Consider the following 24,149-nt stretch of genomic DNA (forward strand, 5'->3'; position numbering starts at 1 on the left):
GTCTCCTGTCTCTCCCCACTCCAGTCCCTACTTCACTGTGCTTACCCGGGTCATTTTTCTACAAAAACGTTCGGGCCGTGTTTCCCCGCTCCTCAAGAACCCCCAGTTGTGGCCCATCCACCTCTGCCTCAAGCGGAAACTCCTCACCGTCGGCTTTAAAGCGCTCAATCCCCTTGCCCCCTCCTACCTCAACTCGCTACTCTCCTCCGAGAGCCCAGCCCGCATACTTCGCTCCTGTAATGCCAACCTTCTCACTGTACTTCGATCTCATCTATCTCATTACCGACTTCTCGCCCACGTCCTGCTCTGGCCTGGAACATCCTTCCTCTTCATATCCGACAGACAGTGACTCTCCCCCGCTTCGAAGTCTAATTGAAGGCAAATCTCCTGCAAGAGGCCCTCCCTAAGCCCTCCTTTCCTCTTTTCCCACTCCCTTCTGCGTCGCCCTGACTTGCTCCCTTTATTCACCCCCCCAACCCTCACAGCACTTATGTCCATATCCGTCATTTATTGATATATAGTAATGTCTATATAATAGTAATATGTATAGTATATATAATAATATAGTAATATATAGTAATGTCTCTCTCCCGCTCTAGACTGTAAAGTCGTCACGGGCAGGGGATGTATCTGTCTGTTGTTACACTGTTCTCTCCCAAGTGCTTAAGTGCAGTGCTTCGGACACGGTAGGCCCTCGATAAATACGACTGACTGAATGAATGGATGAATAAGATCTTTTCTCTTGGGAAGATCTTTTCTCTCTTCTCTTTTCCACGGGCTCACACGCTACATCTGTTTTCCTGCCGCTTCGGTTCTGAGAAAAGCTGCTTAGTTTCTGAGCTTTCAGCGCTCAGTTTGATACTCATCCCCTTCTCGCGGATAGGAGGTGCATGACTGTTATCAGTCTGGGGTTCCCTCGCCACTTAAATGGGAAGCAGCCTGGCCTAGCGGATATAGCTCAGAAGGAGTCAGAAGGACTTGGGTTCTAATCCTGCCTCTGCCGCTCTTCTGCCATGTGACCTCGGGCAAGTCACTTCACTTCTCTGGGCCTCAGTTCCTTCGTCTCTAAAATGGGGATGAAGACTGTGAGCCCTAGGTGGGACAGGGATTAGCCTGTATCTACCACAGCGCTTAGAACAGTGCTTGACACATAGTAAGCGCTTAACAAATACCATCACTATTATTATTATCATCCGTTGATCTCCTTTTTCTGAATCACTGGTTTTATCCAGTCTCGTTTTGGAGGGGGGGATGACTCCCCCGAAATATCAATCAATCGATAGTGTCCACCGAGTGCCGACTCTGTGCAGAGCACCGTGCTGAGCTCTTGGGAGAGTGAAGTAAAGTTACTAGACACAGTGCCTGGCTTCAGAAAGCTTCAAGTCGAGGGTGAGATTGGGGTGCCTAGGTCACAGTGGAACTGGTCTCTGACGTCACTAATCATTTAGGGACGGACTGAGGTTTGATGCAGTTGTCCTTAAAAATTCTCTGCGGAGAATCCAGTATTCCTGCCGAATCTATCCTGAAATTGCACTTAACATCTCCAGGTGTCTTTCTAAACTTCAAATGGAAATCGGCTTCGGCCAGTAGACGTGAAGGGCTGCGCTTTCATGCTGGCTGTAGCTTGCTGTCTCTTCGGACCAACTGTTCAATAATATTAATAACCGTGGTATTAAGTGCTTACTATGTGCCAGGCACTGAACTAAGATGAGCAAATCAGGTTGGACGCGGTCCCTGTCCCACGTGGGGCTCACACGCAAAGTCTCAATCCCCATTTTACAGATGAGATTGTTGAGGCACAGAAGCAAAGTGACTTGCCCAGGGTCCTACAGCAGACATATGGTGGAGCTGGGATTAGAACCCAGGCCCTAACAGCGAAGCACCACTTTCCTGAAGTATGGAATGGTTCGTGGATTCATGCCGGCTATCTTGAGGGATTGCGGTAACTGTAGCTTGAGAAAAGAAGGAAGAGAGGAAGTAGAGAAGGGAGGTTGTGTAGGTACCTGCCCGCTCAACAACAACAACACTGCATGGAAACCTCAGCGTTGCCACCTGCAAACCTGGATGAGATTCTCGTTTAGCCACTCCTGGACGAAAGGAAGCGGCGTTCCTTTCCCTCAACCGGCTTCCATTTGGATTCGCTCCGCCGCTAGAATCAATCAATCGTATATATTGAGCGCTAACTGTGTGCAGAGCACTGTACTAAGCGCTTGGGAAGTACAAGTTGGCAACATGAAAGCACAGCAGCGTGGCTCAGTGGAAAGAGCCCGGGCCTTGGAGTCAGAGGTCATGGGTTCGAATCCTGGCTCCACCACATGTCTGCTGTGGACCTTGTCACGTAACTTCTCTGAGCCTCAGTTATCTCACCTGTAAAATGGGGACTAAGACTGTGAGCCCCAGGTGGGACAACTTGATCACCTTGTATCCCTCCCAGCGCTTAGAACAGTGCTCTGCACATAGTAAGCGCTTAACAAATGCCATTATTATTAAGCGCTTAATACAGTGCTCTGCACATAGTAAGCGCTCAATAAATACGATTGATGATGATATAGAGACAGTCCCTACCCAACAGTGGGCTCCCAGTCTAAAAGAAAACCTCCAAGCTTCATTCCGTCCTGAACTCAGACCACAGTTCCCCCGTTCTCCTGGGACGCCGAGGCTCACCCCAGAGCACAGCTCACCCATTCCCGGGAAGCATGGAGGTTGATTCCCGGCTCTCCTAGATGGCGGGGCCCTGCGGGATGGACCCCTCCCGATATTGCACTCTCCCAAAGCCCACCACCATATAACCATGCAGCCTCATTTCTTTTGATCCTGCGGGACGCCGTACCCCAACAGACTGGTAGTGCCAGACCAAACTTTCGGAAAAACCAGGTGGCCTCAGAGGCCTCGACACCGGCAGACCGCCAGCGCTGAGCGGGCTCGCCTTTCTCCGGGTTAAGGCAGGGAGAGTTGGGACCCAATGGAGTGAGATTTTGTTTGAGGAGCGGACCTGCTTCAACCCGGGGGAGCCAGAATGATGTGGGAATTCTCACCAAGCGGTCTTCTGCCCTCTGACCTTCACCTTTGAGCTGTATCCAGAAGGCCCTTATTAAGACAGCACAGACCTGGGTTCTAATTTTGAGCCCGGGTTCCGCTTTCGGCTCCTCTGCAAACCTGCTGTGTGACCTTGGGCAAGTCACTTTGCCGCTCTGTGCCTCAGTTTCCTCAGCTGTAAAATGGGGATTCGATACCCATTCTCCCTCCTACTGAGGCTGTGATCCGCAAGAGGGTTAGTGACTGGGCCATTCCTTCATTCATTCAGTCGGATTTATCAAGTGTTTACTGTCCAACCTGACTGACTTGTAGCTACCTCGGTGCTTAGGAGAGTGGGTGGTTATCTAGCGAGTGCTTATTAAATAACGTTAAAGAAGACAGATTTAGACAAGCCGGAAACTTTTGCATTCAAATGATGATGGTGTCACAGCTTGCATTTTAAAGGCTATAGAATCCAAAGGATCATCTATCTCCCATCTTCAAAGCGCTCCTGAAATCACATCTCCATGAAGCCTTCCCTGATGATAATAATAATAATAATAATGGTATCTGTCAAGTGCTTACTATGTGCCAGGCACCGTTCTAAGCATTAGGGTAGATACAAGGTAATCAGGTTGCCCCACGGGGGGCTCACAGTCTTAATCCCCATTTTATAGATGAGGCAACTGAGGCACAGAGAAGTGAAGTGGCTTGCCCAAGGTCACACGGCAGAGAAGTGGCGGAGCTGGGATTAGAACCCATATCCTCTGACTCCCGAGCCCGGGCTCCTTCCACTAAGCCACACTGCTTCTCCGAAAGAAAAAAAAATTACTCACGTCTGAACAGGGACATGAACCTGAGGGCTCATTAAAAGTCTGATGCTGAACCGACTGAGCTATCTGGGCGCTCTCCTCTTAATCGCTCTCCTCTCCAAGGTTTTGTCCTTACAGTTACCACCTCCTGTAGCATTTCGGTAAGTATCGACTTGCGCATCCTACTATTAAAATACTAACTAACGTTCACGGTCACTTCTTCCTCCTCTCGGCAAAACTCTTCTCCATTTTTTCCTCCCCTGCTAGACTGTAAACCCTTTGAGGGGAGGGATCGTGTCTACCAATAGTCCCTCTAGACCGTAAGCTCGTTGTGGGCAAGAATGTGTCTGCCAACTTTGTGGTATTGTACTCTCCCGAGTGCTTAGTAGAGTGCTCTCTACACAATAAGCTGTCAATAAATATGATTGGTTGATTGATAATGTGCTCTCCCAAGCACTTAGGACAGTGCTCTGCATGAAGTGCTGAATAAATATGATTGATTAATCCTAGAAACCACAGAGAGTCAAGTGAAAAGCAGCCCCACCGTGTTTCAGCATTAAAGACCTCAAATGTATGAACGCTAATTAGCTTGAGAAAATCAAAGTGTACTGAATAAGAATTGTGGTAGTAAGCACTTACTATGTGCCAAGCACTGTACTGAGCACTGGGGTAGGTAATGATAATAATAATAATGGTATTTGTTAAGCATTTACTTTGTGCCCAGCCCTGTTCTTCGTGCTAAGGAAGAATACAAGTTGGACACAGTCCCTGTCCCACACGGGGCTCACACTCTTTATCCCCATTTTCAGATGAGGGATCCTGAGGCCCAGAGAAGTGAAGTGACTTGTCCAAAATCACACAGCAGACTTTTGGCGGAGCCGGGATGAGAACCCAGGTCTAGTCTTCTAGACTGTGAGCCCACTGTTGGGTAGGGACTGTCTCTATATGGTGCCAACTTGTACTTCCGAAGCGCTTAATACAGTGCTCTGCACACAGTAAGCGCTCAATAAATACGATTGATTGATTGATTTTGGCTCCCAGGCCTGGGCTCTAGCCACAAAGCCACGGTGCTTCTCTTGTACAAGGTTCATCAGGTCCCACGTGAGGCTCACAGACTAAGTATTGACTCCCCATTTTGCAGATGAGACAACTCCCTGGTTCGTGCTCTTTTTACTGGGCCGCACTGGTCAGCGCTGATTCTGAGAAGTAGAGGGAGAACACTTAGGAACAGATAAGATTTGGAGAGCTGGCGGGAGCCGATGGTGGACCGATAAAGGGGGATAATTTCCTTTTTGGGTCATGAATATTCGGCAGCCGGTAGGATTACTGTAACTCGGCTGGTAGAACAGAAGACTGCATTAGTGTATCGTTAGAGAACCCCGGGTCCCTGGTTCGATTCCGCCCGGAAGGACTCTTCATCATCTTGTAAGCTGTAAGCTCGCGACGGTCGGGGAATGGACCCGCTGTTTCTGTTGTATTTCACTCTCCCAAGCGCTTAATACGGCACTCTGCGCATGCTAAGCGCTCAATAAATACCGTGGATTGTCTGATGGATGGATTTGAAATTTTTATCCTCGTTTTGCAAAGAGAAATAGTTCTTTCCGTTGCACAGGGATGTTCTCTTTCCCTGAGTGGCTGCAAATATTTGAATAGGAAAGGTGTGGGGGGAAAAGCAAAGTCGACCGGAAAAACCTTAGAATTCAATTCATTCGATCGTATTTATTGAGGCTTACTGTGAGCCGAGCACTGTACTAAGTGTTTGGAAAGTACAATACAGCAAGAAAGAAATCAATCAGTGGTATGTATCGAGCGCTTCTATGTGCAGAGCACTGTACTAAGCACTTGGGAGAGCACAATGCAACAGAGCTGGGAGGCACATTCCCTGCCCACAATGAGCTTACCGTCTAGAGAGGGGACACGGACTTCAATATAAATAAAACACAGACGTGTATAAAAGGGCCGAGGGGCTGAGGGCAGGGTGACTATCGAGTGCTTAAAGAAATCGCTTTCATCAACCCTGTCGCGAATCTGGTTGTAGAGGGTAAGAAAGTCCTTTGGTCAGTCTATGGCATGTTGTTGAGCACTTACTGTGTGCAGAGTACTACTGTACTGAGCGTTTGGGAGAGTACAATACAACAGAATAGACACGTTCCCTGCCCATAAGGAACAGGGGACAGTCTAGAGGGGAGACAATAAAAAAAAATCCCTCAGAGATGGATATGCGGCTAAGGTCTGGGAGACTAGGGGAGGGCTGAATATCAAAACGCTTAAAAGGGAAAAGACCCAAAAGCTTAGTCGAAGCAGAAATGAGGGTTTGCAGAAGTGAGGGCTTAGTCGCGGAAGGGCTCTTGGAGGAGATACGATTTAAGTAAAGAAATATCCGCTCAGACGAGCGTTTTTGGCAGCTGCGTGCTTATCTGAGCAATCCACGGGCATCACACATGAAACAGGAGGCAGGCAAACTCTGTTGTCGAAAACATGCAGTTAAATGTGACTTTTCCTAGAAAATTTTGCAAAGCAGCCAGTCGTAATGCTCTTAGGTGAGTCTGAGACGCTAATTTAGCGGTTGTCTAATTGCCTCTGAACGTCATCGTTATTATTATTGTTATTTTTATTCTATTTGTTAAATGCTTACAGTATGTCGAGCACAGTCGAATACTGTCTCCCCACCCGCTTTAGAGTGAAAACTCTGAAGAAAAATTTGCAAAGCAGCCAGTCGTAATGCTCTTAGGTGAGTCTGAGACGCTAATTTAGCGGTTGTCTAATTGTCTCTGAACATCATCGTTATAATTATTGTTATTTTTATTCTATTTGTTAAATGCTTACAGTGTGTCGAGCACAATCAAATACTGTCTCCCCCGCCCGCTTTAGAGGGAAAACTCTAAAGAAAAATTTGCAAAGCAGCCAGTCGTAATGCTCTTAGGTGAGTCTGAGACGCTAATTTAGCGGTTGTCTAATTGTCTCTGAACGTCATCGTTATTATTATTGCTATTTTTATTCTATTTGTTAAATGCTTACAGTGTGTCGAGCACAATCGAATACTGTCTCCCCCGCCCGCTTTAGAGTGAAAACTCCTGGTGGACAAGGCATCTTGGACTTCCGCTGGTCTTTCCCCAGCGCTTAACGGAGCATCTCGCAGCCAATGGGTAATACGAATAATTGTGGTATTTCTTGAGTGAGTGAGTGAGTGCTCAATAAATACCATTGACTGACTGATTAAAAGTGGGTTCCCATTCCACGATGGGGACGATTGGCCCCCCCATCCAAAACACACACACACACACACACACACACACACACACACACACACACGTGTTGTATCGTACTCTCCCAAGCGCTTAGTCCAGTGCTCCGCACACAGTAAGCGATTAATAAATATGACTGAATGAATGAATAAATGGATGTATGTAGTATGTAGTAGCTTAGTATGTAGTAGACACAAGATCACCACGTCCCACCCGGGGCTCACAGTCGAAGCACGAGGGAGAACAGGGATCAAATCTCCACTTTGCCGATGTGGGAACCGAGGCCCAGAGAAGTTAAGTGACTTGCCGCAGGTCACCCAGCAGGGAAGGGGTTGGATCCTGGATTAGAACCCAGGGCCCTTGACTCCCAAACTTGTGCTGTTTCCATGAGGCCCGCTTCTCTTTATTGGACACTCCCTAAATTCCGCCGCTACACCTACAACTGTTGTTATAGGTCTGTTTCAGCCTCGGTAGAAAACTCGAAGTTCCGGTCGGACTGAGGACAAGCGAGGTGGAGAATCCAGCTCATCCATTTATTCGTTCATTCAGTCGTATTTATTAATCGCTTACTGTGTGCGGAGCACTGTACTAAGCGCTTGGGAGAGTACGACACAACACGTGTGTGTGTGTGTGTGTGTGTGTGAGAGTGTGTTTTGGATGGGGGGGGCCAATCGTCCCCACCGTGGAATGGGAACCCACTTTTAATCACCATCGTCATCATCATCAATTGTATTTATTGAGCGCTTACTATGTGCAGAGCACTGTACTCAGCGCTTGGGAAGTACAAGTTGGCAACATATAGAGACAGTCCCTACCCAACAGTGGGCTCACAGCCAATCAATGGTATTTATTGAGCACTCACTCTGTGCAGAGCACTGGACTAAGCGCTTGGAAAGTACGCCCGGGCTCTTTCCACCATGCCACACGGTGCACCTGTATATATGTATATATGTTTGTACATATTTATTACTCTATTTATTTATTTATTTATTTATTTAACTTGTACATATCTATTCTATTTATTTTATTTTGTTAGTATGTTTGGTTTTGTTCTCTGTCTCCCCCTTTTAGACTGTGATCCCACTGTTGGGTAGGGACTGTCTCTATATGTTGCCAATGTGGACTTCCCAAGCGCTTAGTACAGTGCTCTGCACACAGCAAGCGCTCAATAAATACGATTGATTGATTGATTGATATTCATTCATTCTTTCATTTGTATTTATTGAGCGCTTACTGTGTGCAGAGCACTGTACTAAGCACTTGGGAAGTACAAGTTTGCAACATATATTCATTCATTCATTCAATCGTATTTATTGAGCGCTTACTGTGTGCAGAGCACTGTACTACGCGCTTGGGAAATACAAGTTTGCAACATATATTCATTCATTTATTCAATCGTATTTACTGAGCGCTTACTGTGTGCACAGCACTGTACTAAGCGCTTGGGAAGTACAAGATGGCAACGTATAGAGAGAGTCCCTACCCAACAGCGGGCTCACAGTCTAGAAGAGGGGAGACAGACGACAAGACATATAAGCCAACTAGAATAAATAGAATAAATATGTACACGTAAAATGAATAAGTGAATAGAGTAATAAATACATCCCAACCTATATATACATATATACAGGTGCTGTGGGGAGGGGAAGGAGGTAAGGCGGGAGAGATTCATTCATTCAATCGTATTTACTGAGCGCTTACTGTGTGCCATCTCAGACTCAGGACTCCCCTTTGTAGTAATGATGATAATAATAATTGTGATGTTTGTTAAGCGCTCGTATGTGCCAAGCAATGAACAAAGTCCTGGGATAGATTCCAGACTGCCAGGTCCCACATGGGGCTCACAGTCTAATTAGGAGGGAGAACAGGTGTTGATTCCCCATTTTCCAGATGAGGGAACTGAGGCCCAGAGAAGCGAAGTGACTTACCCAAGGTCACACAGCAGGACCCAGGTCCTTTGACACCCGGGCTGTGACTCCACCAGCCCACCACGCTGCTGCCCTTTGCGGGCTGTGGGCATCAATGCCTCTATTGTATCGTTATCGGGTTCTTTCCAGAGCGCTTAGTATAGTGCTGTGCGCAGAATGTGCCCCCGATAAATACAACCGACTGACAATAGACTGACTAGAGCTTTGGAGTCAGAGGCATGGGTTCGAATCCCGGCTCCGCCACATGTCTGCTGTGTGACCTTGGGCAAGTCGCTTAATAATAATAATAATAATAATAATTGGCATTTGTTAAGCGCTTACCATGTGCAAAGCACTGTTCTAAGCGCTGGGAAGGATACAGGGTGATCAGGTTGTCCCACGTGGGGCTCAGTCTTAATCCCCATTTTACAGATGAGGTAACTGAGGCCCAGAGAAGTTAAGTGACTTGCCCAGGATCACACAGCAGACATGTGGAGGATTCGGGATTCGAACCCATGACCTCTGACTCCAAAGCCTGTGCTCTTTCCACTGAGCCACACTGCTTCTCTTAGTTCTCTGAGCCTCAGTTCCCTCCCCTGTAAAATGGGGATTAAGACCGTGAGCCCCACGTGGGACAACCTGATCACCTCGTATCCCTCCCCAGCGCTTAGAACAGTGCTTGGCACATAGTAAGCGCTTAACAAATGCCAGCATTATTATTATTATTATTAGAGCTGCCCCCAAGGCAGCCTTGTTCTTGTCTCTTGGGAAACGGGCCTGAGGAAGGAGGAATTCTCCTGCCCGACGCGATGGCAGGCTGCAGGCGAGGATCGCTTTTTCACAGCTTGGGACGCTCGACGGCGGTCCCAAATCCTCGGCCTCGACGATCGTCACAGGAGCCAGACCAACAGTGGTAAAAATCACCCGTTCCCACGAGGGACGGTCACTCTGGTCCCCGCCGTCAACGGATAACGTGGAGGGTTCCCTTTCCCCTCCGTCACCCCCCTCCTCCTCCTCCGGCCGGATGAGGGCCCGAGAACCATCGTGGTCCCGTCACTGAAAGTGTCATCAGAGAGGAGACGAGGAGAGGAGGAGGAGGAGGAGGAGGTGAGTGAGGGCAGATGGATGGGAGAACCGAGGAGATTCCCCTCGATCGGAGCTCTGGTCCGGAGGGGGACGGTATCAAGCGCAGGGTAAATAAATTTGAGAAGCCGCGTGGCCTAGTGGGGAGAGCTCAGTCCTGAGAGTCAGAAGAATCGGATCTAATCCCGGCTCCGCCACTCGTCGGATGTGTGACTTGGGGCAAGCCGCTTCACTTCCCTGGGGGGGTCCGTTACCTCATCTACAATAATAATAATAATTATGGCATCTCTTAAGCGCTTACTATGTGCAAAGCACTGTTCTAAGCGCTGGGGAGGTTACAGGGTGATCAGGTTGTCCCGCGGGGGGCTCACGGTCTTCATCCCCATTTCACAGATGAGGCCCAGAGAAGTGAAGTGACTTGCCCAGAGTCACACAGCTGACAAGGGGCAGAGCCGGGATTTGAACCCATGACCTCTGACTCCAAAGCCCGGGCTCTTTCCACTGAGCCACGCTACTATAAAATGAGTATTAAGACCGCGAGCCTCATTTGGGATGTGGACGGCGTCCACCCTGGTTAACTTGTGTCTACCCCAGCGTCTAGTACAGGGCCTGGCACCTAATAAATGCTTAACGAATACCACAGAAAAAAAAGAAAAGCCTCTGAGGTCTGTGCTGGCCTAAGCGGAAAGAGCCCGGGCTTGGGAGTCAGAAGTCCTGGGTTCTAATCCCGGCTCTGCCCCATGTCTGCTGTGTGACCTTGGGCAAGTCTCTTAAATTCTCAGGGCCTCAGTTCCCTCATCTGTAAAATGGGGATGAAGACTGTAAGCCCCCTGTGGGACAGGGACCGTGTCCAGCCCGATTACCTTGTATCTACCCCAGTGCTTCAAACGGTGCTTGGCACATAGTAAGCGCTTAACGAGCACTATAATTACGACGACGATGATGATGATGATCATCATCATCATCAGTCGTATTTATTGAGCGCTTACTGTGTGCAGAGCACTGTACTAAGCACTTGGAAAGTACAAGTTGGCAACATATAGAGACAGTCCCTACCCAACAGTGGGCTCACAGTCTAAAAGGGGGAGACAGAGAACAAAACCAAACATACTAACAAAATAAAATGATGATGATGATGATGATGATGATGATGAAGGCGGGGGGTGTTCTCTACAGCTCCCGAGAACATTTCTGTCAGAGTCCTAATGGGTCTTTGGGAAAGTCAGGGCCAATTCCCAGAACTGGGAAACATTCTGGTCAACTCGGGGTGGGGGTTCTGACGGGTAGGGTTCTTGCGTCTCTCTGTTCCTTTGCTGGGTACAGTCTCTCCCTCTCTGGACTGTAAGCTCCTTGTGGGCAGGGAATCCTTGACTCCTCCCTCTTATCCAACCCACATACTGAATCCATCACTACCCTCGTGGCTTCGCCAAAATCCGCCCTCTCCTCTCCATCCGAACCGCTACCGCGTTAGTAGAGGCACTCATCCCCTCCCTCCGTGATGGCCGTATCAGCCTCCTTGCTGACCTCCCTGCCTCCATCTCATCCATCTCCCCGCCAACCCCTCGCCCACATCCTCCTGTCCCGGAACGTCCTCCCTCCTCAAATCCGACGACGCCTCTCCCCACGGTCAAAGCCTTACCCAAGGCCCATCTCTTCCAAGAGGCCTTCCCTGACTAAACCCTCCTCTTCTCTTCTCCCACTCCCTTCTGCGTCGCCCTGAGTCGCTCCCTGTATTCACCCCCATCTCGGCCCCGTGGCGCTTACGTCCAGATCTCCCATTTATTGATTTATGTTCGCGTCTGTCTCCCCGTCTAGACCGTGATCTCTTTGGGATGGGGAATGTGTCTGTGCAATAATAACGATGATGGTATTTGTTAAGCGCTTACTACGTGCGAAGCACTGTTCTAAGCGCTGAATGGTAGATTGTCCTCTCCCAAGCGCGTAGTAAGGTGTTTTGCACGCGGTAAGCACTCAGTAAATACGATCGAATGAATGAATGCGTCGGTTTTCCAAGGTACTCTCCCAAACGCTTTGTACAGTGCTCCGCACAACAGTAAGTGCTCAATACATACAACCGACTGAGCGACTGTGCCTGGCGGCCCCTGGCCCGTTTTAGATTTCAGAAAGAGTTAACCCATTCAACACGGGCCTCCGTCGGACCGAAGTCATCTCGGCCACCATCCCTCCGACTTTGCTTTTGAGCTGGGCTGCACCTCCAAGTCTTTATCTGGGAACGACCCCGTGGGATCAGAGGGGGAAAAAAATGAAAAAAAACAAACCAATAATTCCCTCGGGAAAATTCTCTCTTTTTTTGGCCCAGGTCAGCTTCGCGTTGCATAGAGTGGGGGAAAAAAAGCAAACGGATGAAAGACCGTTTGCTGTGGCCGCTCCATCTCCTTAAACCTTTGGAGCCAATGGATCTGGGACCACCCAACCATCAGGAGGGTCCGTGGTTAGAGAGGAAAAGACCAGGTAAGCCATTAAAACCACACATACAAAGGGATTATCATTCCGCGGATCGGTCTCATCTATCACGGGCCGAGGCTGCCTTCCGCCTCGATGGGACTCGCGAAATTAGAACTCTCTGACTGGCATGATAAGTCTCCCGGAGAAATCTTCTCAGGGAGCGATGTGTCGGGTTTATCTGGAGGTCGAAATATCTTCCCCGTCGGTCGCTCGGAGCCCGAGACAGACACCGACATGGCGGGGTCCATTCGTTCAGCCATCCGTTGGCATTGACGGAGCGTTTGAAGGGTGCAGAGCATCGTACTGAGCGCTTGGGAGAGGCCGATAGCCCCGCCGGCTTGGCGTGGGCAAAAAGGAAGGGGCAGGATGGTCTAGGGGGAATTGCGCGGGACTGGTTCTGCTCCCAGCTCCGTCGTCGGGGGGCTGTGTGGCCTAGGGCGAGCCGCTTGACCTCTCGGGGCCTCAGTTTCCTCATCCGTAGAATGGAGACAAAAACCTCTTAGGAGGTGAGTGGGACGGGGATGAGGACGGGGGTCCGGTCTGATGATCGGACTTTATTTATTTATTTATTTTATTTGCACATCTCTATTCTATTTATTTTATTTTGTTAGTATGTTTGGTTTTGTTCTCTGTCTCCCCCTTTTAGACTGTGAGCCCACTGTTGGGTAGGGACCGTCTCTATATGTTGCCAATTTGTACTTCCCAAGCGCTTAGTACAGTGCTCTGCACATAGTAAGCGCTCAATAAATACGATTGATGATGATGATGATGATCCTGCACCTTCACGGGCGCTTACCACAGCGCTTGCCAGCTAGGAAACGGTTAGGACGCGTGCAGAAAAGAGGTGCGTTTGGGACCCCTCCCAGCCCCGAGGCTCACCGAGAGTCTCCCCGTTAGCTCTGTCAGAGAAGCAGCGGCAAGAGCCCGGGCTTGGGAATCAGAAGTCGTGGGTTCTAATCCCAGCTCCGCCGCTTGTCAGCTGGGTGACTTTGGGGCCAGTCACTGCACACAGTGCTTTGCACACAGTAAACGCTTAACAAATACCATCGTTATTATTCTCTGTGCCTCAAGGACCTCATCTGTCAAATGGGAATGACGACGGTGAGCCCCACGTGGGACAACCTGATGACCCTGTATCTACCCAACGCTTAGAACAGTGTTTGGCACCTAGTAAGCGCATAACAAATACCATCATCATTATGATGATTTATTAGCTCCACTCGCCGCGGGATGAAATATGTCCTCAAGCGCTGAGATCCACTCAGTCATTCGATCGTATTTATTGAGCGCTGACTGTGTGCAGGGCACCGTACTAAGCGCTCGGAAAGGACAATTCGGCCACAGCGACAATCCCTCCCCAACAACGGGCTCACAGTCTAGAAAGGGGGGGAGGAAGACCACAAAAGAAACAAAACGAAGCAAGTAGACAGGCATCGATAGCACCGATGATGAGAGATAAAATGATGTAGCATAGAGGGGGACGGGGGGGAGGAAAAATTAGGCCTAGCAGAGGGGCCAGGAGAAAAGTTATTTGGGTGTTGTCTTTGGAGTTGAAGGAAGTTCAAGCTGGGGGAATGAATCCCCTCGGTCTCCGTGGGCTTCCTGGAGTTTTGGGAGACATCCCGAGGGGGTTCAGATGGCCCCCAGGGGTGGTTCAGATGTTCCGCAGTGGTGGTCCGGGCCCATTCCCCCCTGCGCCTCATCCCCGACCATCCCACGGTTGATGAGCTGGTCGTGGGTGGGTGGATGGGTGAGTGGGGGAGTCTCCCCTCCACTGACCGGGCCGGGGTTGGCACCGGTGGGCACAGCTCCAGGAGGAGGGGGTGCCCCCCAGGACTTCTCCAGAGGGTAGGGGGCTACAGGGGGACGGGGGGTGGGCGCCCTTTAGAGGAGGCTGCACCAGGGAAACCATCACCCCTGAGAGCCAGGAGGTCCTGGGTTCTCATCCGGGCCCCGTCCCCTCGTCTGCTGGGTGACCTCGGGCAAGTCACTTCACTTCTCTGGGCCTCGGTTCCCTCGCCAAGAAAATGGGAGCCGCACGTGGGACCGGGGCGGTGGCCGACCCGATCCGCTCGCGTCCACCCCAGCGCTTGGCACAGCACCCGGCTCCTAGTTAAGGCGCTTAACAAATACCATTATCATGATGATGATGATGATGATTACCCTACCAATCCACTCCCCCAGACACCCCTAATGGGGGGGGGGGGGTCCCCTCTCTCCATTGGCAATGGAGGTGGGGGATGTGGGCTCTTAGTACAGTGCCAGGGACCGTCTCTCTCTGTTGCCGATGCGTACTTCCCAAGCGCTTAGTCCAGTGTTCTGCACACATAAGCAGTGTGAAGCAGTGTGGCTCAGTGGAAAGAGCCCGGGCTTGGGAGTCAGAGGTCACGGGTTCTAATCCTGCCTCTGCCACTTGTCGGCTGTGTGACTTTGGGCAAGTCACTCAACTTCTCTGTGCCTCAGTTCCCTCATCTGTGAAATGGGGATTAAGACTGTGAGCCCCACATGGGACAACCCGATCACCTTGTGTCCCCCCAGCGCTTAGAACGGTGCTTTGCACATAGTAAGCGCTTAACAAATACCATCATTATTATTATAAGCACTCAATTGAGTGAATGAGTGAATGCACAGAGTAAGCGCTCAATAAAGGCGATTGACTGAAGGAGTGCACGTAGTAAGCGCTCAATAAAGACGATCGAATGGCTGAGTGAAGGAAAGGGAGAGGAGGGCGGAGCCCCGCCGACCTCCCGCTCTTTGGCGCATTGGGGAGAGCGCGGGTGGGGGCCGGGACGCCTGGGTCCCAAGTCGGCGACCCCCGGGGGTCCTTCCTCTCTGGGGTGGGGGGTGGGAGATAGATAGATAGATAGATAGATGGGGGCGACCCCTCACCTATATCCCCCCCCCCCCCCAACCCAAGGGGCATGGGATGGCATGGCCCCCGCCCCCAGGCCCGGCGGCCTTCGCCCCTGGAGGATGGGGTCCCAAGTTGGCGACCCCAAGTGGGGGGAGGATCTTTCCTCTCCGGGGTGGGGGGATGGGGGCAACCCCTCCCCTCTATTCCGGGGTGGAGGATGGGAGACAGATGGGGGCACCCCCTCCCCTCTATTTCCCCCCAAAGGGTTGGGGATGGCACGCCCCCCAACCCCCAGGCCCGGCCGCCTTGGCCCCTGGGGGACGGGGTCCCAAGTCGGCGACCCCCGGGGGTCATGAGGGGGGTCCTTCCTTTTCAGGATGGGGGATCCTCCTCCCCTCTATTCCAGGGTGGGGGATGGGACACACAAGGGGGCACCCCCTCCCCTCCTATTCCCCCTCCGCAAGGGGCATGGGGTGGCACGCCCCCAACCCCCAGGCCCGGCCGCCTTGGTCCAAGGGGGACGGGGTCCCAAGTCGGCGACCCCCGGGGGTCATGAGGGGGGTCCTTCCTCTTCGGGATGGGGGATCCCCCTCCCCTCTATTCCGGGGCGGGGGATGGGACACACATGGGGGCACCCCATCCCCTCCTATTCCCCCTCCGCAAGGGGCATGGGGTGGCACGCCCCCAACCCCCAGGCCCGGCCGCCTTGGCCCAAGGGGGACGGGGTCCCAAGTCGGCGACCCCCGGGGGTCATGGGGGGGGTCCTTCCTCTTCGGGACGGGGGAGCCCCCTCCCCTCTATTCCCCCTCAGCCAGGGGCATGGGATGGCACGCCCCCCAACCCCCAGGCCCGGCGGCCTTGGCCCAGGGGGGACGGGGTCCCAAGCCGGCGACCCCCGGGGGTCATGGGGGGGGGAGCCCCCTCCCCTCTCTTCCCCCGCGTGTGTCCCATCCCCCGCCCCTCCATCCCTCCCCCAAGGGTCCCGGGGTGTCCGTCCCCCCCCCTCCCCGTCCGCCCCCCGCCCCCGGGGCCCCCCGGGGCCCCCCGGGTCACCTGGAGGATGAGGTCGGCGTGCTTGGGGTCCAGCAGGTTGGCCCTGCGCGGGGAGGCGAGCAGCACGGTGCCGTAGCGGCCCGGGGTGTGCAGGGCGGAGGGCAGGCGGTGGCGGGAGCGCTGCAGCGGGAAGAGGCTGTCGGCCAGGCGGCGCTCGATGCGGGCCAGGCTGTGGCGGGGGGCCAGCAGCCCGTCGGCGGCCTCGTCGTCCAGCCGGCAGCGGCTGAGGCTGGCCCCCAGCACCACCGACAGCAGCACGGGCGCCGAGCCCAGCAGCACCGGGTGGCCGCCCACCAGCCGCCCCAGCCGCCCCAGCAGCGTCCGCACCACCCGACGCGCGACGTGCCGCACCATCCTCCGGACGCTCGGACCCAGGACCCAAGGACCCGCGGACCCAGGACCGACCCGCGGACGGAGGGCCGGGCCGAGGGAGGGGCGGGTCCCCGGCTGTCAGCCCCGCCGCCGGGCCCCCCCGCCCCGGAGCCGCCCCGGGGACAGCCCGGCCCGGGCCCGGAGCCCCCAGCGCCCGCCGACGCCGCCGCCGCCGCCGCCGCCGCTGACACCGACACCGACACCGACACCGACACCGACACCGACACCGACACCGCCCGCCGCCGCCGCCGCCGCCGCCGCCATCTCCATCTCCATCCCCGGCTCGGCTCGGCCCGGCTCGGCCCGGCCCGGCCCGGCCCGGGAGGCACGAGGAGCGGGGGGCGGGGCCGGACGGGGGGCGGCGGGGGGCGGGGACCCACGGGCGACACCCGCTGGGACACGCTCTCCCCCCGACCCCGGACCTCCCGCCCCTCCTTCCCCCTCCCTCTCCCTTCCCCTAGCCTCCCTTTCCCCTAGCTCTCCCTTTCCCTAGCTCTCCCTTCCCCTAGCTCTCCTTTTCCCCTAGCTCTCCCTTTCCCCTAGCTCTCCTTTTCCCCTAGCCCTCCCTTTCCCCTAGCCCTCCCTTTCCCCTAGCTCTCCTTTTCCCCTAGCCCTTCCTTTCCCCTAGCTCTCCCTTTCCCCTAGCCCTCCTTTTCCCCTAGCTCTCCTTTTCCCCTAGTCCTCCTTTCCCCCACCTCTCCTTTACCCCTAGCCCTCCTTTCCCCAGCTCTCCCTTTCCCCTAGCTTCCTTTCCCCCTAGTCCTCCTTCTCTCCTAGCTCTCCCTTTCCCTGGGCTCTCCTTTTCCCCTAGCCTTCCTCCCCCTAGCTCTCCTTTTCCTCTAGCTCTCCCTTTCTCCTAGCTCTCCTTCCCCCTAGTTCTCCCTTCCCCTACCTCTCCTTCCCCTGGCCTTCCTTCCTCTAGCTCTCCCTTTCTCCTAGCTCTCCTTCCCCCTAGTTCCCCCTTCCCCTAACTCTTCTTCCCCCTAGTTCTCCCTTCCCCTAGCTCTCCTTCCCCCTAGTTCTCCCTTCCCCTAATTCTCCTTCCCCCTAGTTCTGCCTTCCCCTAATTCTCCTTCCCCCTAGTTCTCCCTTCCCCTAACTCTCCTTCCCCCTAGTTCTCCCTTCCCCTAACTCTCCTTCCCCCTAGTTCTCCCTTCCCCAGCTCTTCTTCCCCTAGCTCTCCCGTCCCCTAGCCTTCCTTCCCCTACCTCTCCCTTTCTCTAGCCTCCCTTTCCCTAGCTCTCCCTTTCCCTAGCCTTTCTTCCCTTACCTCTCCTTCCCCTAGCCTGCCTTCCTCTACCTCTCCCCTTCCCCTACCCCACCTTCCCCGGCTCTCCTTCCTCTACCTCTCCCCTTCCCCTAGCCCACCTTCCCCTGGCCCTTTTTCCCGTACCTCTCCCCTTCCCTTACCTCTCCTTCCCCTAGCCTGCCTTCCTCTACCTCTCCCCTTCCCCTACCCCACCTTCCCCAGCTCTCCTTCCTCTACCTCTCCCCTTCCCCTAGCCCACCTTCCCCTGGCCCTTTTTCCCGTACCTCTCCCCTTCCCCTAGCCCTCCTTCCCCTAGCTCTCCCCACCTTCCCCTAGCCCACTTTCCCCTAGCCCACCTTCCCCAGCCCTCCTTCCCCTAGCCTTCCCCACCTTCCCCTAGCCCACCTTCCCCTAGCCCACCTTCCCCTAGCCCACCTTCCCCTAACCCTCCTTCCCCTAGCCTTCCCCAACTTCCCCTAGCCCACCTTGCCCTAGCCCTCCTTCCCCTAGTTCTCCCCACCTTTCCCTAGCTCTCCTTTTCCCCTAGCTCTCCTTTTCCCCTAGCCCTCCCCACCTTCCCCTAGCCCTCCCCACCTTTTCCTAGCCCTCCCCACCTTTCCCTAGCCCTCCCGTTCCCCTACCTCTCCCCTTCCCCTCGCCCGCCCAACCTTCCCTTAGCCCTCCTTCTCCTACCTCCCCACCTTCCCCTACCTCTCCCCTTCCCCTACCTCTCCCCTTCCCCTAGCCCTCCTTCCCCTAGCTCTCCCCACCTTCCCCTAGCCCTCCTTCCCCTAGCCCTCCTTCCCCTAGCTCTCCCCACCTTCCCCTAGCCCTCCTTCCCCTAACTCTCCCCACCTTGCCCTAGCCCACCTTCCCCTAGCCCACCTTCCCCTAGCCCTCCCCACCTTCCCCTAGCCCACCTTCCCCTAGCCTTCCCCACCTTCCCCTAGCCCACTTTGCCCTAGCGCTCCTTCCCCTAGTTCTCCCCAACTTTCCCTAGCTCTCCTTTCCCCTAGCTCTCCCCTTCCCCTAGTCCTCCCCACCTTTCCCTAGCCCTCCCCACCTTTCCCTAGCCCTCCCGTTCCCCTACCTCTCCCCTTCCCCTAGCCCGCCCAACCTTCCCTTAGCCCTCCTTCTCCTACCTCCCCACCTTCCCCTACCTCTCCCCTTCTCCTACCTCTCCCCTTCCCCTAGCCCTCCTTCCCCTACCCCTCCCCGCCTTCCCGTAGCCCTCCCCATCTTCCCGTAGCCCTCCTCCCCCTTCCCCTAGCCCTCCCATTTCCTCTAGCCCTTCCCACCCTCTCCCGTCCTTCCTTTCCCTTTCCCCTCCCCTGTTCCTCCCCCTCCCCCAGCCCCCGTCGCCTTCCCTTCCCCGCCCTCCCCCTGGTCCTCTCCCGTCCTCTTCTCTACCCTCCCCTATCTCTCCCCCACCTAAGCCTCTCCTTCCCTCTCCCTTTTCCCTCCCCAATCCTCCCCACCTCCTGTTCCTTCCCCTCTTCCCCGTCCCTATCCCTCCCTCTTCCCCATCTCTTCCCCTCTTCCCCTAACGCACCCCATCTTCCCCATCCCTCCTCCTCATCCCCGATCCCTTTCCTCTTCCCCTATCCTTATCCCTATCCCTTTCTCTTCCCCAGCTGTCCCCCCTCTTCCCTATCCTACCCCATCTTCCCCTATCCCTCCTCCTCTTCCCCATCCCTTTTCCTCTTCCCCATCCTTATCCCTATCCCTTCCTCTTCCCCATCTCTCCCCATCTTCCCCATCCCTCCTCCTCTTCCCCATCCTTCCTCCTCTTCCCCATCCCTCCTACTCTTCCCTTATCCCCTTCTTCTTCCTCTGCCCCCGCCGCCCCCCAATACAGAGGCGGAGGAACACCATTCCCCAGGCCAAAAAAAAAAAAAAAAAAAAGTGAGATTTGGCTTCGGAGTGCAGGCTTGGGAAAGCTGCTTGGAAACCTCAGGCGGAGGAGGAGGAGGAGGAGGAGCTGGAGAGGAGGCGGACCAGAGGGTTAAGGAGGAGAGGAGAGTAAGACAGGGAAACAAGTAGGAAAAATCAAAGAGGAAGAGGAGGAGAAGGAGGAGAGAGGAGGAAAGAAGGAGGAGGAGGAGGAAAGGAGGACGAGGAGAGGAGAAGGACAAGAGGAGGAGGAGAGGAGGAGGAGAATGAGGAGAGAGGAGGAAAGGAGGAGGAGGAGAGGAGAAGAAAAGGAGGAGGAGGAGAGGAGCAGGTGGGAAGGAAGGAAGAGAAGGAGGTGGAAGAGGAGGAGGAGGAGAAGAGAGCATCCTGCCCTTCTCTGTCAGGTGGCAGGTCGGAGAGACAGCCCCTCCCTCCGCTCTACTGCCCCACTCCTGAAGAAGGTTGGGTAGGGGGCACTTGGGGGCCGTTCCCCCCAGGACCCCCCGGCTTCTGGGCCATTACGGGGGCGGGGGGGAGATCTCCAACAGTCTCTCCCTGGCTAGCGGGGCGGGAGCCACCCTATGCCCAGCTCAGCCCTGCCCAGCCCCGGCCTGGAGAAGTTAAGACGGTGGGTGTATTTGGAGAGGCGAGGGTCTTTTCTCCGTTTGTTGTCGCCCCCGGGGGTGAGCCCGTTGTTGGGTAGGGATTGTCTCTAATTGTTGCCGAATTGTACTTTCCAAGCGCCAAGTACAGTGCTCCGCACACAGCAAGGGCTCAATAAATACGGTTGAACGAACGAGTGAATGAATGGTCCTGGAAAACAGTGACAGGATCAGAAAGGGGCAATCAGTACTTTTGATGGATTGAGTGACAGTCCTGGGCAGGGGGCTGGGCAGGGGGTGGGCATGGGGCTGGATCCCCGGGAGGAGACCCCGACAAAAACGGTTTGATGCCTCTCTGCGGCCTGTCGGGGCGCAAACCAAAACGCCCCCCAGGCCAAGCAGTCATCCTGGAGATGGAGGGGGGTCCTCAGGAGGAGGAGAGGGAGGATCAACCAAACCAGAGCCGGTATTTATGGAGCGCTTCCTTGGGTGCAGAGCACTGTACTAAGCACTTGGGAGAGTACAATAGAACAGTAGGTAGTCTTTGTGACTTCCTCGGCCCTGAGTCCCGCCCGCTTCTCCCACCCAACTTGGGACCCCCACCACGTGGTGCCCGAAGGAGCCGGAGGAGGAGGGCGTATCCCCAAGTTTTAATAACAATAATGATGATGATGGTATCTGTTAAGCGCTTACTATGTGCCGAGCACTGTTCCAAGCGCTGGGGGAGATGCGAGGTCATCGGGATGTCCCACGTGGGGCTCCCAGTCTTCATCCCCACTGGACAGATGAGGGAACTGAGGCCCAGAGAAGTGAAGTGGCTTGCCCGAGGCCACACATCTGGCAAGGGGTGGAGCCGGGATTAGAACCCAGGTCCTCCGATTCCCAAGCCCATCCCAAGTCTTCCGGGTCTCCCCAGGGACCGCCAGGCGGGGTTGGCCGGGTGGTGGAGTGGGGAGATGAGGATTGATCTGTTGCCTGCCTGCCTATCTGCCTGTTTGTCTATCTGCCGGCCTGCCTGCCTCTGCCTGTCATCTTCCCGATTGCTCGCTCATCTGTCTGCCTCCTTCTTCCTTTGACCGTGCATCTGTCTGCTTTCCTCCTCGCCTGTCTTTCTCCCCGTCAGCCCGCCTCGCCCGCCTGCTTATCGGCCTGTCTGTCCGCCTGCCTGTCATCCTTCTAATCCCGGCTCTGCTTCTTGTCAAACTGTGTGACTTTGGCCCAATCACTTCACTTTCTCTGGGCCTCCGTTCCCTCGTCTGTCAAATGGGGACGAAGACCGGGAGCCCCGTGTGGGACAACCTGATTAGTTTCTATATACTCCAGCGCTTAGAACGGAGCTTGGCATATAGTAAGCGCTTAACAAATACCATCATCCCTATTATTACTATTATTATTATTATCATTATCCTTTTTGCCAGCCCGCTTGCTTGCTTGCCTGTCTTTCTCCCTGTCAGCCTGCCGGTCTGTGTGCCTGTAGGTTTGTCTGTCGGCCCGTTAGTCTACTTGCCTGTCTGTCTGCCTGTCAGTCTTCTTTCCTCTAATAATAATAACAATTATGGTATTCGTTAAGCGCTTTCTACGTGCCAAGCCCTGTTCCAAGCGCCGGGGTAGATACAAGGTCATCAGGTTGTTCCACGTGGGGTTCACAGTTGTCATCCCCATTTTACAGATGAACTGAGACACAGAGAAGTGAAGTGGTTTGCCCAAGGTCACACAGCAGACAGGTGGCGGAGCCGGGATTAGAACCCATGTCCTCTGACTCCCAAGCCCGGGCTCTTTCCACTAAACCACGCTGCTGTCGGTCTGCCAGTCTGGTTACTTCTGCTCAACTTGGGAAGCAGTATGGTGTAGTGGCTAGCACCCGGGTCTGGGGGTCAGAAGGTCAAGGGTTCTAATCCCGGTTCCCCCACTTGTCTGCTGCGTGGCCTTGGGCAAGTCACTTTACTTCCCTGGGCCTCAGTGACCTCGTCTGTAAAATGGGGATGAAGACTGTGAGCCCCATGTGGGACAGGGACTGTGTCCAACCCGATTTGCTCGAATCCACCCCAGTGCTTAGTACAGTGCCTGGCACATGGTAAGTGCTTAACAAATACTATTATTATTATTATTATTATTATTACCTCACTGTCTGCCAGTCTGTTTGCCTGTTTGTCTGCTGGCTAGTTTGCCTACCTCTCAGTCTGCCAGTGTTTGCCTGTTGCTCTGCTTACCTCTCTGTCTGCCAGTCTGTTTGCCTGTTATTGTTAGTATTATTATGATTATTATCACAGTATTTGTTAAGCACTTACTATGTGCCAAGCCCCTTCCCAAGAGCTGGGGTAGATCCGTGGTCATCAGGTTGCCCCACGTGGGGCTCACGGTCTTAATCTCCATTTTCCAGATGAGATCACTGAGGCCCAGAGAAGTGAAGCGACTTGCCCAAGGTCACCCACCAGAGAAGAGGCGGAAGCAGTATTAGAACCGGGGTCCTCTGACTCCCAAACCCGTGCTGCCTGCCTGTCTGTCTGTCTGCTGGTCTGTTTATCCATCTGCCTTTCTGCCCATCCATCCTAGTGCCTGTCTGACTGTCTGCCTGTTTGTCTGTTGTCAGCCGGCCGGCCTGCTCGCCTGCTCATCTGTCTATGTGAGGGGGTGTATTGCACATATGTGAATATTTGTGTGTGTGTGTGTGTGTGTGTGTGTGTGTGTGTGTGTGTGTGTGTGTATGCATGGATTTCCCAGGGGTGCAGATCAGGACAGGGGTGTGTTTGTGTGTGTATGTGTGTGTCCAGCGAGCACAGATTCAGGCGGTAGGTGGGAAGTCAGAAGACATCAGATTCAAGTGCGACTCTGCAGGTGTCCGAGCCGCTGCAGAAATATCTGGCCCAGAAAGCGTCTCCGCTGTCCTCCTCTCTCCCTCCTCCCACATTTGGTCTTGCTTCTCCCCATCCCTCGCTCCTCCCGCCGCCGTCCCTCCCTTCCTCCCTCCCTCCTGGATTTCTGGAGGTCCGCCCTCTCCCCCCGACAGCATCCTTCCCCGGGGTGGCCCGGGAAGCCCCCGGGTTGAGCGGTTGATCCCAAGACCACAGAATTCAGGGAAACCCACAGGAAGAGGTGTCTGGGGACCTTTCCTCCTCCCTCAGCGGGCTAAAAGATCTCCTCCACCACTAGCCCCTCACTTTCCAAGCTGCCTTTCGACAGCGACAGCAGAGAAGCCGGTGGCGGCAGTGGCCTTCTGCCAACCAAACCCAGACCGGCTCCCAGGAGCCAAACCGAGCTGAATGGGGGTGTGTGGAGGATGCCAAGGGCCGACCTCAAGATTATGGCCAGTGCGGCGGCCCTCTGGGGGTGGGGGTGGGTGGGTGGGTGGGTGAGCGAGGGGTAGAAAGGCGGGGGGCAGGAGTGGGCACAGGCAACTCCCACCATTTCCCCTCTTCCCCCCTGCTTGCCGGGAAAGAAGTACGGCATGAGGGTGGTATTTTGTAGGAGGGCGTTTCTGGCACAGAATTCTGGAGGCCTGGAGATCTCCTGGCACGTCCAGCTCTCACCCAGGTAAGTCACTATGAATGGGTTTCCCTTTCTTGATAACATTATTATGGTATTTATTAAGCTCCCCTCT

The 24,149-nt window shown here is 54.3% G+C and overlaps 1 protein-coding gene across 1 annotated transcript in view; it reads right to left on the reverse strand.

The window, feature by feature from the left end:
• The window catches only part of PTCHD1 (patched domain containing 1), a 41,037-nt gene extending 24,190 nt beyond the window's left edge, over positions 1-16,847 (reverse strand). Inside the window, exon 1 of the mRNA XM_038757512.1 lies at positions 16,436-16,847. Coding sequence (XP_038613440.1) covers positions 16,436-16,789 — 354 coding nt within the window. The 5' untranslated portion in view covers positions 16,790-16,847. The remainder of the gene's footprint in view (positions 1-16,435) is intronic.
• Between the last annotated feature and the right edge of the window lie 7,302 nt (positions 16,848-24,149).

Source organism: Tachyglossus aculeatus, chromosome 15 (genome assembly GCF_015852505.1).
Source record: "Tachyglossus aculeatus isolate mTacAcu1 chromosome 15, mTacAcu1.pri, whole genome shotgun sequence".
Classification (NCBI taxonomy): Eukaryota; Metazoa; Chordata; class Mammalia; order Monotremata; family Tachyglossidae; genus Tachyglossus; species Tachyglossus aculeatus.